Source organism: Nannobrachium achirus, assembly GCF_963921795.1.
Source record: "Nannobrachium achirus genome assembly, chromosome: 17".
Taxonomy (NCBI): Eukaryota; Metazoa; Chordata; class Actinopteri; order Myctophiformes; family Myctophidae; genus Nannobrachium; species Nannobrachium achirus.
Genome location: NC_137824.1, coordinates 3,331,751 through 3,349,041, shown reverse-complemented (window position 1 = coordinate 3,349,041; position 17,291 = coordinate 3,331,751). Strand labels below are relative to the sequence as shown.

General features: G+C 41.5%; 1 protein-coding gene across 2 annotated transcripts in view; it reads right to left on the bottom strand.

Moving 5' to 3' along the window:
- slc43a3b (solute carrier family 43 member 3b) overlaps positions 1-16,141 on the bottom strand; it is a 36,985-nt gene extending 20,844 nt beyond the window's left edge. Inside the window, exons 1-2 of one of the 2 annotated variants that reach the window (XM_080745728.1) lie at positions 16,092-16,141; positions 2,880-3,235 (exon numbers count right to left, since the gene is read on the bottom strand). In XM_080745728.1, the coding sequence (XP_080601854.1) occupies positions 2,880-3,066 (187 nt within the window). In that variant the 5' untranslated portion in view covers positions 3,067-3,235; positions 16,092-16,141. Of the gene's footprint in view, positions 1-2,879; positions 3,236-4,573; positions 4,634-16,091 lie in introns of those variants that run through there. The other variant, XM_080745729.1, reaches the window with a different exon arrangement.
- Positions 16,142-17,291: the final 1,150 nt, after the last annotated feature.

Here is a 17,291-nt window from a genome sequence, read left to right as displayed (position 1 = left end):
ACCACTTTTAAGTGCATTTTGATGCCAATACTTTTGTACTTTTACTCAAGTAAATTTTGAATTCTGGACTTCTACTTGTAAGGGTGCCCTCACACCAAAATACCTAGAGTGGAATACACCAATGCATTTCAATGAGAATGGAGCGTTTTTTGCCAGTAGAGGATTTCTGCAAAAAAACGCTCCATTCTCATTGAAATGCATTGGCGGATTCCACTCTAGGTATTTTGGTGTGAGGGCACCCTAACGGAGTATTTCTACTAGAATGCACTCAATGCAGTATTGATACTTTTACTTGAGTAGAAAATGTGAGTACTTTTTCCACCACTGGATTTGGCTAATGAAAAGGTTTGTTCATCGAGTTGATAATGGAACCAAAACATCCTCATGATCACCCCTTGTGACGACGAGTGGAGTGCGTGTGTGTGTGTGTGTGTGTGTGTGTATGTGTGCGTGTGTGCGTGCGTGCGTGCGTGCGTGTGTGTGTGTGTGTGTGAGTGCGTGCATGCACGTGTGTGCCATGGTGGGCGGGTGGCTGTGTGTGGGTATAGTGTCAGTGTCTGCAGGCATCCCTGCACGCCCCAGTTTGAACACATATTACACATAACATGATTAATGAACACTAGTGTTAATAATGATGATTCATTACTTCAACAGGGGGTCCGGGACCCCCAGGGTGCTGGATGAGGGAGAACTTTCTCAAACTAAATGAAGACTAGACATAAGTTCTCATAATTGGTTCTAGTGAGCACACATTAAAGGAGCTATAGTCAACTTTTTCTTAAAAAACGGACGCTAAAATAAAAATATGGTTATGGAGAGAGAGAGAGAGGGTGAGAGACACCGGCGTGAAGAGGAGACAGCAGTGGACCTTATTAACAGACATCAGGAGCTAACTGTCCCGGTGTGTTTGTTTTTGCTTTTAATTTATTTATTTTTTACCCATGTTTCGAAAATATTGTATAAAAAAGATTACGCTTCATATATGTGTTTCTATTCAAAAATGACCACAAAAAGCATAAAATAATCATTTTGGCCATTGTCAGACCGACTTTGTTTACATCCCTTATCAATCCATATAAAAGAATAGAAGAGGAATATAAACAAAGTCAGGCTGACAATGGCCAAAATGATTATTTTATTATTATTTTACACATTTTGTGGTAATTTTTTAATAGAAAAACATATATGAAGCTTTTTTTCTTTTTTTATAAAATATTTTCGAAACATTATTTTTATTTTAGCGTCCGTTTTTCAAGAAAAAGTTGACTATAGCTCCTTTAATCATGCCACAAAGATTGCGCGAATTAGAGATTATCTGTCATGGGACGATGCAAAAAAACACTCGGCTTATTGCAATGCACTTCTTTCTGCCCTGCCAAAGAAAACAACTGACAGACTACAACTTGTTCAAAATGCAGCAGCCAGTACCTCTATGAAAGCCTGCCTAGATATCGTCATTGTCGGGCAGAAACCTTGTATCTCCAAGTTTCAAATTTGTGCGTTCTTTCGCAAAGTAAAGCCCTGCTTCATCACACAAAGCCATCGCACAAAAATAGTGAAAACAGCAGATCTACAAGCACACAACTTGTGTGCTTGTAGATCGGCTGTTTTCACTAGTTTAGTACATTTTTGAGCGGTGGTCACACCGTCTCCATAGCGTGGCCGTGTGTGTAGGTATGTGGGTGGGTATGTGGGTATGTGGGTATGTGGGTGGGTCTGTGGGTCTGTATGTAGCCTCATGTGGTGTAGTACCTTTTATGACCACACATGTTAAGGGAGGGGCGCTGTTTTCAGGCCAGGCCAGGCACACACACACACGCACACACGTGCAAAACAAATGCTTGCAATGGATTCAGAATGATTAAAAACACCTAGTTAGACCCCTCAGATCCCACTTAAAGCATATTTTTGGGAGTACAGTAAGTGAATGAGACCCAGAATTACCCTAGCTGTCAAACATTTTGGTTTTGGACATACCGTACAAGGTTTCCACCCGACAACGACAAAATATGTTCCAAACTGCCCCCCTCAGGTCTTATAGTGCTGACCTGTTCGATGTGCCTACAATGACATAAAATGCGGTGAAGCAGCATTCTGCCTCTACGGACAGATGGCTTGGACTAAACTCCCAGTACACCTAAGACAGGCAGCCTCTGTGGATAGCTTTAAAGCACAGCTCAAGACCTGTTTCTTCAATCTTGCTTTTGGCAGATTCTTTAAATCCCTGTGCTGTTATTCATGTCCGCATGTTTTGAAAATGTTTAGCTGAAAGTACACGTTAACATGAATCCAACATATTAATAGAAAAGATCATGTGACCTAATCCAAAGTTTAAAGTATAAAAAAGCTCAAAATAAAGCATTAAAGAGAACACCATTATTGACTTCTACATGGATCTTGACTGGAATAGGGGCTTGGAAGTGAGTGAGCAGCACTGATTCTCTACCTGTGGGTCGGGACTCCCAGGGGGTCCCCTGATGATTAACTTAATGTATGACATTGTTTTCTCTCCCAACAAACCAACACTATACACTTAAACCAATGTTTAAGTGTATACACTTAAACTAATGTTTAAGTGTATAGAGGGTGTCTGCACATTTCTAAAGTGACAATTTAAGGACTTTTTAATACCTCTAAAACGACAAATTAAACATTGGTCTAGTTAGTGTCTGAAATTGTGAAAATAGCAGATCTACATGCTCACAACGCCTTGCCTTGCGAGGCGTTGTGAGCATGTAGATCTGCTATTTTCACAATAGAACCGTGTTATACAAAATGTAATGCCTCAACTCTTAGTGCTCGTCAGGGGTGGGGTTGTCCCCAGTTAAAATATGATTATTCTGGGGGGTCGCGGCCTGAAAAGGTTGAGAACCACTGACCTATGGCTTGTGTTCCGTTGACATCTGTCGTGTTGACACACAGCGAACTGAAGTAGCCCTCCGTCTTGAGGACGAAGACGAGGGAAGCCCATCCGAACAACGCCCCGGCAAAACACAGGCACTCCACCAGACCCGTAGCCAGGGTGAACCAGCGACGCACCCCCGAACTGCCCTCACAAGTCAGCATCTTCCCTCACACGCACACACACACACACACACACACACACAAACACACACACACACACACACACGCACACACTCACACACACGCACACTCTACAGATGGTAGTGGACTGAAGCACATCTGCCCACAGGAACACACAGTGGCGTCCTTAGTCAGCTTTCCCCGACTTTACCTGAGAGAAACGGAGAGGTAAAGAATTACTAATAGTCAGGGAATTTTTTATAAAACCTGGGAATAAATTCCTTACCAAACAATTTCTTCACCAATGTGTTCGTAAAGGTCTAGTAACATATCTAACAAAGATTGAAATTCAACATCCCTAGCAAAATATTTGACAGCTAGGGTAATTCTGGGTCTCATTCACTTACTATACACTGTACTTTAAGGGAAGAAATCACTCCCAAAAATATGCTTTAAGTAGCATGTTAGGGGTCTAACTAGGTGTTTTTAATTATTCCAAATCCATTGCAAGCATTTGTTTTGCACGAAAAACATTCATTGGGCCAAAATCAGACGCAAAAAAAAACATGGTTTTTGGCCCAAGGAAAGTTTTTTGTGCAAAACAAATGCTTGCAATGGATTCAGAATGATTAAAAACACCTAGTTAGACCCCTCAGATCCCACTTAAAGCATATTTTTGGGAGTACAGTAAGTGAATGAGACCCAGAATTACCCTAGCTGTCAAACATTTTGCTAGGGATGTTGAATTTCAATCTTTGTTAGATATGTTACTAGACACCTTTACAAACACCAATGTGGTGAAGAAATTGTTTGATAAGGAATTTATTCCCAGATTTGACAGGTATTCTGCTAATTTTCCCTATCTATAAGCACTAACACAATGACACTCATACACAAAATAATATTATATTGCGTGAGATTCAAGTTTAAAATGTCCACTTGGGTTGTCACAAAGGAGGTGGAAAATGATCATAGAAGTAAAAGCAAGACATGAGCATCAAACAGAAACATCTTGGTTACACAAAAACTAAAATCTAAAATCGTCTGAAGCCATCCTTATTTAGATGATAGTCCATTACAATGAATGATCACTGAGCCTGACTGTATATCACAATAGCACAATGGTATACAGTATATAACAGCACACCAACATAATACGGAGGTGTAAATATTGTCACTGTCAGGAAGAAACCTTGTATCTCCAAGTTTCAAATTTGCACGTTTCTTTGCAAAGTAAAGCCCTGCTTCATCATACAAAGCTGTCGCACAACAGTAGTGAAAACAGCAGATCTACAAGCACACAACGCCTCGCACCCTTCACTAGTTTACATTTTTAAAATGATAAATACAATACTGGCTTTCAAGCAGTTTCAAGGGGCACACTTGACCCTTTCCCAGGGGCATATATAACATCAAATAGCAACAAATAACATTTCTAAATTAAACCCAAAAAATATACTGTAAATGATTCCGGAAAAAACAAAATGCATTATTGTTTAGTTGCAGAAAGAAAACACTGATTCACACACAGATCCTCCTTAATACTCACAACCCAAACCCGGTGTGGTTTCGCAAACTCCTCTTGCAAGCAGTTCGCCCTTTGGCTCACTGTACTCTCTCTCTGTGGCTTTATGCTTCAGCTCTTCCTTCCTCTTCTCCCCACAGTTCCCTCCCCATGCCCCAGTTTCCCCTCCCCTTTCTTTCACTCTAGATAAGGGGTCTTCAACAGGGTGTCTGGGACCCCTAGGGGGTCCGCAGGGTTACTACAGGGGGTCCTCCAAATCTTTGAGTGATAGAAACTTTTTTTCCACTTGAACCCTAGTGTCCATATTCTGAGAACTTTAGCCAAAAAATAGCAGATCTACAAGCTCACAACGCCTGTAGATCGGCTATTTTTGGCAAAGAGCTTTGGTGTAGAGGGGAAAAAGAGAACAGAGTGAAAGGTCAAGTTTATTAATTATTGACGGTTAAATATCTGAAAACACAATTTGACATGAATCCAAAATACACTGATGATTGTGCTGTCAAACGATGAAACTACCATATATGGAATCTATGAACAGGTTGTGGGGGTCCCTGCTTCATGTCTCTCAACTAAGGGGTCCTTGGCCTGAAAACGTTGAAGACCCCTGCTCTAGATAAAATACATCTACTCCCTGGAATGGTAAGGGCTATAGCATAATAGAGAATAAACAGTTCTGACTTCAGAGTTAGCAAGATATCGGTCCAATTTCTACCATGCACATTTATTTCCCCTCTCAAATGTCCTTATCTTTATTGGAACAGATGGCACCATCCATGTCAGTGGTAGGCCAGCAATAATATTGCTATAATATCCACATTTAGAATCCACCCTCACCTGAAGAATGCATTTACCCATGTTGAAAGTGAATGACAGACAGTTGTATCACATTGTTTCTTTCCATATCCAAGAAAAGACCTTGAGCTACTATTCTATGAAAGAGCTCATTTGTCACTGTTCAAAAGAGAGTATGACCAGGGGTGTCACACTGGGGGGGAGAGTGGGACTGAGTTACTAGGGCCCAAGGTGGAGGGGCCCTAGTAACTATTGAAAAATAGCAGATATGCAAGCTTGTAGATCTTGCATATCTTGTAGATCTGCAATTTTTTTAAAGTCGTGAAAATGTGTGAAAATCTTTGAATAATATATGTATTTTTTTAAGCGAACATTTGTAACTAAAGTTTTGCTTCTGGGGGGGGGGTCCCTGGAACTAAATATTTTGAGATGGGGGTCCGTGGCCAAATACATATCATCTTGGGGGGCCTTGACATGAAAAAGTTTGAGCACCACTGACATGGAAACATATATAGGTTTCTTGCACACATTTTCATGATTTTTCAAAGATAGCAAGATCTACAAGCTCGCAGCGCGGCACTCGGTGCCGCGCTGTGAGCTTGTATATCTGCTATTTTTCAATAGTCAACATTCATGGGGGGCCCGCAGTGAAACCTTGTACCCAGGGCCCAGAATTTAGTGTGACACCCCTGAGTATGACTGAGATAAAATGTTATTTTGAACTTGAATCAACTAAATGTAACATAATTATCTGCTGCCTGCAAGTTCCACTTCTTAAATGACATTGATTATGTTCTGGCCCACTATATAATGACCTTATTTGCAGACCCTTGATCTTTGTAGGCATACATGCCAGGCTGCCCACAGCCTGACTTGGGCTACACCCAACCTTATCTCTACTTTTCACAACATTTTCACAGTAATTTATCACATCTCATACTTGTAGAAATTTCAACAGAACGCCACAGCAATATGGACACATAGTCTCCCCCTGTAGAACCACTCGTTGTCGGGCAGAAACCTCGTATCTCCAAGTTTCAAATGTGTAAAGTTTTTCGCGAAGTAAAGCCCTGCTTCATGCCTTCATCACACAAGGCCTTCGCACAAAAGTAGTGAAAACAGCAGATCTGCACCGCGAGGCGTTGTGTGCTTGTAGATAGGCTGTTTTCACTAGTTTAGAGCATTTTAAAAATGATAAATACAAAACAAACGGTTTTGGACATACAAGGTTTCCACCCGACAACAACGCACTGCATGTGTTTGGGATGTCTGTGTTTGTATATTTGTAGTATGAATTCATTGTTTTTTGTTATGTCCAGTATGTGTTATGTTTCTGGATTTACCCATGTGTTGTTGTTTGCTAATGGCTGAGGAAAGAATTTCCTCTCAAGAGTATAATAAAAAAAAGAAAAAAAAAAAAAAAAAAAAATTAACTAGTTGTCTCCGCCAGGCCGAAAGGCATGGCCGAGACTATGTTTTGCACCCTGTCTGTCCGTCCGTCCATCCGCCTGTGTATGTGCGTGTGTGTGTCCTTCTGTCTGTCTGTGGACAGATAATCTCTGGCTCCAGTGGCACAATGGCTTGAAACAGTGCAAGCACACTCCCTGGGGCCCAAATCTTTCACATGGGCCTGTTATAGCGCCACCAGGAGGCTGATTTGTGCAAAACACATTTTTGGACAGTTCTCCTACAGATATTGTCATTAAACAAAACAGTTATTTCTGATTTTTCATATTCCATCCAGATTGGCTATATTGGCTTCCAAAGTTTGCAGGAGTGCTCCGTTTTGAACAAAATGCCTCAAATCATGAACACAGTCAGTGTGCAATTTTCGTGCACATTCTCATAGGCAGAGGAAGAAATGCAACTTGAAAATGTTCATATCAGCCTATCACAGGCTGAGTTGCTTCTTGATCTATACTGCACCGATCAGCACAAAACTGTGTACACACTCCTTTAGAGGCCAAGGAAAAACATCTGTCCTGCATTTCTTAATTTGCCTTTTATAGCGCCACCAGGAGGTCGTAATTCTTTAGTCCTTCAGATTTTTTTTATCTAAATACCACGCAAATCAGTACACATGATCTTTTTGGGCATGTGACGAAGACGGCTCTGTCAGATTATTCATATTCTATTGTGGTTGGCTAAGATTGATATCTAAAATTTGCATCAGGATAGAGGAAGATTTTGGTTCAATTCAACACTAAGCCTAGATTCCAGCAAATTCTGTTCTATTACTTATCATGAGTATCATAACTACACAGCTGCTTGTCCGGGCCAATCTGATTGTCCTGCTGATTCCCCCGCTGATAACGCCACTGACTGTCCCGCTGACTGTCCAGGACAATTCACCCTTTGTTAGCCTCCTGGTTGGTCCCTGACTGACCAACCAGCAGGCTCTATCTGCCTTGTCCCGCCCTGGTTCCGCCTTTTTATGTTGAATTAGCTAAAACATAATTTTTGGAGAAATAAAAACATTTAAAAACATGCTGATTCCCTATGCTGCCACTGAGCAGCTCCAATTGACTGAAACAAAGTTTGAAATTAGAATTGAGCACACAGAATAACAATATGAAGCAACTGAATTAACATGGCAGTGGATGGAATGTCCCACTGAATGTCCCACCAAGACACAGCAACCAATGGGTGTGGAGAGGGGCAGGATAATGGGCGGGACTTGACAAAGGGTGAATTGGCACAATCAGCACAGAATGTCTTGTGCATGCTTCCATTAAGCCGAGGAAATACCTCCCTGCATTTATTCCACATATGTTTTATATCTATGGAAGTCAAGGGTTGAATCAGGCTGTAACCTTATATGAACCACATATTATGACAGCATTAATGAGGAGAGAGAGGGGAATGGCAGAGTAAGGGAATGACATTCGCAAATGGTCCGGCCGGCCAGCAATCGAACCTGAGACTTTTTGATCAGGGAATTGCGTCCCCTTGTGATATGAGCCCTAATCACTTGGCTATTGAGTCGCCCCATTGGCTCAGGGGTAGAGAAACCGTCATTGGAACTCGGAGGGTTCCCGAAGGGTCCACAGTTCGAATCCGGGCTCCCCCTAGTTGCTCCCTGTGAGTACGTTGGTGCCTTGCATGGTTTCCTCCGCGGTGGAGGGTTAAAACCTATGAATGTGTGTGTGAATATAATGCACAATATAATGCACAATCTATGTAAATCGCTCCCTCTATGTAAAATTGTTTTTTTTGTTAGTATTATTTAATTTGACTTAATTCCTATTTACCTATTCCTATAATTAGGACATATTTTGTAAAGTAATAATGACATTCCTTCGGTGTAGGCAGAAACCTTTTGTGTTATTCTTGCATAGATTCAATGAAGAATAATAATCTTTACCTAAAACACCCAAATGAACCATTATAATCCCACTATAATAACATTATACAACATTATAAGAGTGATTATGCATTTAAAAAGTATTAGTGTAGGCCTGGGCCGCTGGCAAAAAACATATCACGTAAGACCAAACTGCAAATCTTCAACAAATCCACCCTACTCTACAGTTCAGAAACCTGGAAGATCACTACTAACATACTCCACAAAATACAGACATTCTTCAACCGCTGCCTCCGACGCCTCCTAGGTATCTACTGGCCCAACACCATCACCAATATACCAACCTGTGGGACCTCACTAGACAAGACACAATAGAGAAACAAATCAGGAGGAGGACATGGAACTGGATAGGGCACACGCTTCGCAGACACAATAGATCAGGGGTGCCCAAAAGGTAGATCGTGATCTACCAGTAGATCACCAAGGGTGTGCAGGTAGACCACATGACATGCCTCTAAAAATATGTAATTACAATATAAAAAGAATGACATCAAGAAGGGCCTGTCAGCTCCCTTCATGGCTTCTAAAGTAGGCAAACCTCCAATGCAATGCTTTGTTCAAGAGTCAGTAGCATTACAAAGAACCCCAAAACCTACCACTTCCATACAGAATGGGATGAAGACATTTCCCCCAGTATTTCCCATTTATTTCCCCCTTACAGTAAGTGTGTTTGTCTAAAACGTAACGCCAGTGCTGCTATTCCAAAGCCCCCCTCAGGCCCTCAGCTATAACATTTTGGATGGTAGATCATGTTGAGCTAGTCATTTTAAAAGTAGATCTCACGTCAAAAAAGTGTGGGCACCCCTGCAATAGATCAATCACCAAACATGCTCTAACATGGAACCCGCAAGGCAGGAGGAAGAGAGGAAGACCTAGAGCAGACCTGGGCATTCTGCGGCCCGGGGGCCCTTTGGTTCACTCTGACCGGCCCTTGTAGGGTTAATGGCAAATTACAAAATAAACACCTTTTCTAATGTTACCTCATGCATGGACTAAAGCTGCATTTCTTTTATTTTGAAGTTTTTTATTCACATACATATTGGACACAATGTGTACATCAGCACGTGTGTGTGATCATTGGATCGTTGTCTCAATAACAAGCAGGTGGTCAAACGTCAAGACGACCTGCCTTACCTTACCCATCAAAAATGGCTAAAGTGGCTAAAAAAAGAAAAGTCGATTCCGACTGTTTTTAACAAAAATTGGACCACTAAGTATTTATTTACTGAAGTCGGAGGCAAAGCTGTGTGTTTAGTTTGCGGGGAGCACATCTTGCGGGGAGCACTGCCTTTTGGCCCGGCCCTCCACAATATTTTCTGTTGTTCATGTGGCCCCATGGAAATAATAATTGCCCACCCCTGACCTAGAGCCACCTGGAGAAGAACAACAGAGCAGGAGATGAAGGTGCAAGGACTGTCATGGCAACAGCTGGAGCGGAGGGCACAAGACCGAAGGAGATGGAGGAGTTTCATCGATGGCCTATGTTCCTTAAGGGAATTTAAAGGCCTAAGTAAGTAAGTGGGCCGCTGGCACAGTGGTCCAGGCACCTGTCCACAACTTTCCAACATCCCATAGTGCATTGCGCAGAAGTTGGACGGAGCTTCCGGCGCCGCAGCCGAGTGTGATCTACAAGCTCACAACGGTTGCATTGCATCTGCGACGCGACGTGAGCTTGTATGTCTGCTGTTAACCGGAAGTGTGGTGCAAATAATTCTCCAGTAAATTCCCGCGGAAAGAGGTGGATAGGCTCAGTGTATGATCGAGTCCCGATCCCGATGGCCTTTGCAGCATGTCCCATTGCCTGTCAGACTACTGTCTATCCCTATCGATAAAGGCAAAGTATTATAGTACAGAATTATGAGTGCTTAAGTGCTATAAGCAGATTATCATGAATACGTTTTTTTGTAATATTTTTTTCTTTTCTTTTTGTTATGATACAGTGCAGCACCAAAAAAATACAGATGATACCATTCACTCTTTCCAGCATGTGATGATGTAATTTTGATCATTTCCTCATTCCTCTTTTTGAACTCAAGCGTTCTTGGAACTTTAAAGACACAAGCTTCATAGAAAGTGCTACCCACAACTCCTTAACTGCCTTGAGGGACCTATAGTGACACAGGACAGTGATGCAATTCAACACAAGGGGCACTATTAATACTCATCACAAGACTTCATCACCAACCATAGAGTTATATATAAGTCACCAACACTCATAAGTCACACTTCCCTATGCATACGTAAATGAACAATGCCAAAATAATATAAATGAAACATCATACCGCGTGCACACACACGCATGCACGCACGCACGCACACACACACACACACACACACACACACACGCACGCACACACACACACACACACACACACACACACACACACAAACAAACACACACACTTTTTTGAATATTTTTGTCATCCTTCACACACTGTTGTCACTGTTGTCATGCTTCACATGACATCGAAATATATAATATATATATATTGCAACCTCACTTGCAATTTCCCAGAAGTGCACCTTTCTGTTTTTGTTTTTTTATTCTTACTGATTGAGGTTATATGATGTGTTGCATATCGTCACTGTCTGGCGAAAACCTCTTAACTCCATTTTTGAGGTTTTAGATATTTAAGCAATATTACACGAGAGGGTGTGCATTAACGCGGTTATCCTGCACGACAGCCTTTCCGCAGGAACGAGCCGACAGGCGAGTTCCGTAGGAAGGGCTGGAGTATACAACTGTTGCCCTTAAAAAAAAAAACACGTCAACTTTATTTAATTGTAATTAAGATATTCGATAGGAATTTGTAATTCTTTAATGCCACATTTAGCTACTGTGTCCCTGAACGTCACATGAAAACCGCTAGCCAGCCGCCTAGCATAGTGTGGGGGAGAGGAGCGCTTGCTGTCTTTCGTGACCAACGCAGCTGGAGAGCCTGTTTTACATTGAGAGCCCGACTACCTGTTGTATAATTAGGCATACATCAGGGCTATTGAACACCCTTTACATCTGAGTGTTGGTTAAAATAATATTGAACCAATGGAAAGTAGTTGAAAAGAAGCCCTTCGGTCAAAATCTCCGAACTCCACTTATCATTTTGGAGTTAGGAGGTTTCGGCCCGACTGCAGAGATATAGTATTGCTAGATATTTGTCATTTAATGTCTCAATGGAATTAGGACTCCAATGTAAACACGTCATAGTAGCCGGGGACCCAGTCACCAAAATGGGAGGGGGCGTGATTTTCTGCCGTACTTTTTATTTCTGTTTTATCTATTCATCTAGTCATTAACACAATGCCTGCCAAGGGTTAAAAAAAAATCTATCTTAGTACTGCCCGGCTTTTTACAAAAAATTAAAATGAAAATAAAAAAAAAATTAAACATTTTTTGAAAAAAAATAAGCTCTCAGAAGATGTCCATTGCCCCCTTGCAGTTGGCAGAAAAATATAATCAACCCCAAGAAAAATCTATTTTTAGATTAACACACACAAACAATTACAGCATGTGGATGGTGGCCATTTTGGCAGCCATCTTGAAGAAGGTGTGCAGAAAGCTGATTACATGAATAACATTTTTATAATTTTTTATCAGCATCACAGGCTGCCCAAAGAGCTGTGAACACATTGCTGTCTCATATATTAGTGAACAGTGCCCCCCAGTGGCCAAAAACGGTAGAACGTACAGTAACGTGTAAGGCGGTAGATAGCTGGGCAAAATAGAACGTTTATAAACGTGTAAGGCGGCAGATGTGTTAAGGTCCACAGAATGAGAGGCCTGCTCTGCTGGAAACATCGCGAAAAAAAAAGTTATGGCGATTTGTATATTCACTGTCCCATTGACTCCACTAGAAATATTTAAAAAAGGAAAAAAAAGTCTGCTTTAATTAGCATTTGAGGGGTCAAACTGGGGCGTTTTCATGATCCTGAATCCATTGCAATCATTTGTCTTGCATGAAAAACATTCCGTGGGCTAGATTTCAGCCCCTCAAAACTGTGAAAAGTGATGAGACGTCATTACCTTTTTTCCACTTTTCACAGTTTTGGGCTGCTGAAAGTTAACCCAAGGAATGTTTTTCATGCAAAACAAATGCTTGAAATGGATTCAGAATCATGAAGAACCCCTAGTTTGACCCCTCACATGCTACTTAAAGCACATTTATTTTATTTTTAAAATATTTCTAGTGGAGTCAATGGGACAGTGAATATGGCCATAACTTTTTTTCGCAATGTTTCCGGGAGAGCAGGCCTCTTATTATGTGGACCTTAATGACCAAACTAATAGATAAAACAGAAATAAAAAGTACGGCAGAAAATCACATGTCCTACCCTATTCCTTGAGCTTTTGGGCTTGTGGGTCCCCGGCTATAGTGATTTCTTGGGTTTAAGTAGGTAGTGCTCTACTACAGTAATAGGTAGATAAGTATCTGAACTGTACTGTTATCTTTTCCTAAACAAACTAATTTCTCTTACAGTTTTCGAAGCAAAATATTGTAGGGGGTACTTTGCAGCCAAAATGGTCTAAAACCTCAACCTACCGGTACATCATACCCAGATTGAGGTAATGGTGGCAGTCTGGGCGATGATGGGCCTAGTATACCGGTGTGCAAGATAGCTAAATGCCCTCATATTTGCAGTAAAGGTGCAGTATGTCACATTAAATGACACCAAATGACACACTTGGGCTCTCCCTCTCTCTGTCACTGCATGTAACCAGCGGTCAAACAGACTATATGGCAACAGACCAAACTGCCCACATCAGCAAGTTGTAGAGCAGGCAGTGGTCAGGTGTCACTGTCTGTGTATTTCTAGAATAGATTTAGTAAAAATATATTAAACCATGGAAACTCTTTCCCCATCTGATTTCCTCTGATGCCACTTCCACTTTTCAGGGGAAGCTGCGTAAAGAGTGATGCCCACTTCCCCTTTTGATACGAGGGGGAGGCACAGCTAGGGGAAAGAGAAAGAGATAGAGAGTGTGTGTGTGTGTGTGTGTGTGTGTGTGTGTGTGTGTGTGTGTGTGTGTGTGTGTGTGTGTGTGTGTGTGTGTGTGTGTGTGTGTGTGTGTGTGTGTGTGTGTGTGTGTGTAGCACGCGTGTACGCATGAGAGAGAGAGAGACACAGAATGACAGAATTATACTACTTGAAAAAGTTTGATTGTTTTTGACCATCTTAGGGCAGGGGTCTTCAACGTTTTCAGGCCAGGGACCCCTTAGCTGAGAGAGAGATGAAGCAGGGACCCCCACTACATTGTATAAAATTGCTAATGTTCCACTAAAAATAGGGATGCTAGGGTTAAAATGGTTAATGTAAAAAAACATGAAGCTATCACACAAAGATTTGGAGGACCCCCTGTAGTAACTCTGAGGACCCCCTGTTGAAGACCCCTGACATTTGTGAACACTCAATATGCATTGCAGAGCATAGTTTCTTTAACATTGAGACAATGGCCAAATAAAAGACAGGAGAGCGGGAAGGGGGAACACAACAAGAGTTACACAGGCCTATACCTTATGGGTGCCCACACTTTGTTGACCTTTAAAATGAACAGCTCAACATGATCTACCCACCCTAAAGAATACCTTAGGGACTCTGGAATAGCGGCACTCGCATTGCATATAAGGAAAATGCACTTGGATGGGAAATAGTGGGGACAAAAGTCTTCAACCCATTCTGTATAGAAGTGGTAGGTTTTGGGGTTATTTGTAATACTGAGTTACTGACTCCTGAAAAATATGCATTGCATTGGGGGGATTGCCTACTTTAGAAGCAGTGAATGGAGCTGACGGGCTCAAGTCACCTTAATTTAAGTGGCAGATGCCAAAAAAAGGGGTTTTGTGATTTGTTTTTAATTATATATATTGAAAAAAAAAACATCACAAGGATGCAACTGGGACGTATCATCAGTGATGTAGCCTGGGGTCGACGGGTGTTTCGGGTCTCGCAACATCATACACCCTCGCCCAGGTGACCCAGCCGGGGTTGATCAAGTCCCGACTTACGTCCCAGTAGCTATCCACGATCAGTCCTATTAGGGAAAGACAGGGTCACTCAATGTGCTGCACCGGAACTACTCTGCTGGGATTTGGGGTACTATTCTGGCGCGTGGAAGAACTAGGCTCTATGGGTTGACTCCTGGCCGGGCTCCTAAAGAGGTATGACACGTCAGTGGTGTCAGTTCAGAAAAAGCTAAGGTATGGCAACATGACTTAGCAACAGGCATGATACATAATATATATAATTATATATACCTATAATATAACTATAATACCTTGTTAAAGTGATCATTTTGTTAAATTTTGCATTTGTAGTTTCATATTTAGAACTAACTTTTATCTTCCCCCCTGGACCCAGGGTATGGCAGCTGCATACCCCTGCCATACCCAATTGACGCCCCTGTATCACGTGGTCTACCTGCACAGCCTTTGTGATCTACTGGTAGATTACACTCTACCTTTTGGACACCCCTGCCTTACATAAATAGTTCCATGCATAAAATATTTCAGAAACTAAGTAGGCCTATCTTTTGGTGGTATCTGTAGATAATGTAGGTGATAATGGAAATTAACATTTGTTCTGCAAGGCAAGTCTTGTACTGTACATACTGTATCCTCTGTCAGTAAAGCAGTCAGCCTATTATTTACTGAGAGGCAGAGACAGTTATTGTGCAATAACTGACCATGATTTAGTGGTCAATGGTCATTACTCTGTCCTCTAATGCCGCTGTAAAATCTAATCTACAGTACGTAGGGCAAACTCTAGGCAATGCAATCAATGACAAATTCTCAAGCCAATGCGTAGACTATGGCTACAGTAGACTACTATATTAGTCTTATTCTGTAGCTGTCAGTGCCATTTCATACCAGGATGAGCAGTTCATATATCATAGCCATTCAAGCTCACAAGCCTACAGCCTACCACACTGTATTTTTCAGATGAGCGTCTCTTATACTGTGTATTTTCCTCCCAATATATTTTTGGCCATTTGAAAATAGCCATGCAAAGGATTGTGAGCTTGTAGATCTGCTATTTTCAAAAGATTTTTATAGGCCTACATTTGAAAACTTGAAAAGGGACATTCTGCATAATGTATAGGTCTACCATTACTTTTGTTAATAGGCTACTTTAAGTAGGCCTACATTCTGATTATTTCTAGTAGGCCACATTGTAGTATTGATACTCTTAGTACTTAAAGTAAAACACTTGAGTAGCTACTTTTTCCACCTCTCTCTCTCTGTCTCTCTCTCTCAGTGTGTGTGTGTGTGTGTGTGTGTGTGTGTGTGTGTGTGTGTGTGTGTGTGTGTGTGTGCGTGTGCGTGTGCGTGTGCGTGTGCGTGTGTGTGTGTGTGTGTGTGTTTGTGCGCGCGCGCTGTGCAGCTAGCTCACCTGATGAAGGCAGCTCCTGTCGCTGTCGGCCTCTTGTCTCTCGCCCTGCTTTGCTCTGCATGCATGGGTCCAGCACAAGTCACTGTAGGCTATGATGATTGAAGCTATGTAGACTAATATTGCTCAATAGGCCTTTATACAATGGACAGTAATCAATTCTAAGAATCGCAGACTGACCCAAATCACTGACCCAAACATTACCAGCTATATAGCTAACGGTATAGGCCATAACTAATATACCTAATAATTGACCTAATATAATAATAATAACAAAACAATTTATCTTTCAGACAGAACATTGTATCTTCTTGCTCACAAATCACCACGAATGCAAACTTGCCATCTGGGATAGACGATAGCAGGCGGGTTTATGACATAATAAAACCAAAATGGTAAAAAGTTAACCAAGCGATCGATGTAGTGATAGAACGTGAGATTTGTTAACCTGTTGGCGCCCTCATGTGACCATTTCTCATACTGTCGCGTAGCCTTGGTGTCATTGGAAATGACTATTATTAGTTAGGTAAAGTTAGCCGAAAGTTAAACCAATCTGGGAACTAAATCAAAATCAATATCTTTCTTCACAAATGTGTTCATAAAGGTGTCAACTATCACCTCTGAACTTTCTCAATCACAACTCCCTTGGGGAACTTTGTGGGAGCCAATCAAAGTTGGGGGTATCCCGTGGGCCTGGGATTAAATGGGGGAAAATAAAGAAATGGCCAATATGAGTGTATGAGGTGTATAATTAGGGTATTTTGGGGCTGCTGAATCCATTCCAACCATTAGTTATCAGTAAAAATGACTCCTTGGCCATAAAATAGGCCACAACAAACTACATTTTTGTGTCCACAAGACATAATATTGTCAATAAAAAAAATGGTTGGAGTAGGGTTTGAATTCATGAAAACTATTCAAGATCTGGTGGGTAAGCGCACATCATGACACACATGATAACATGATACAATCTGACAAGGAACACTCAAAAGGGTTTAAAGCATAGGGACTAACAGGACACAGGTGAACTCGAATGACATGATTGGCTAAGCCTTAGCCAATTAGGCCTATTTTATGGCCAAGGAGTCATTTAAACTGAAAACTAATGGTTGGAATGGATTCAGCAGCTCAAAAATACACTAATTACCCACCCCATATGCTCATATTGGCATTTATTTTATTTTATCCCCTTTAATCCCAGGC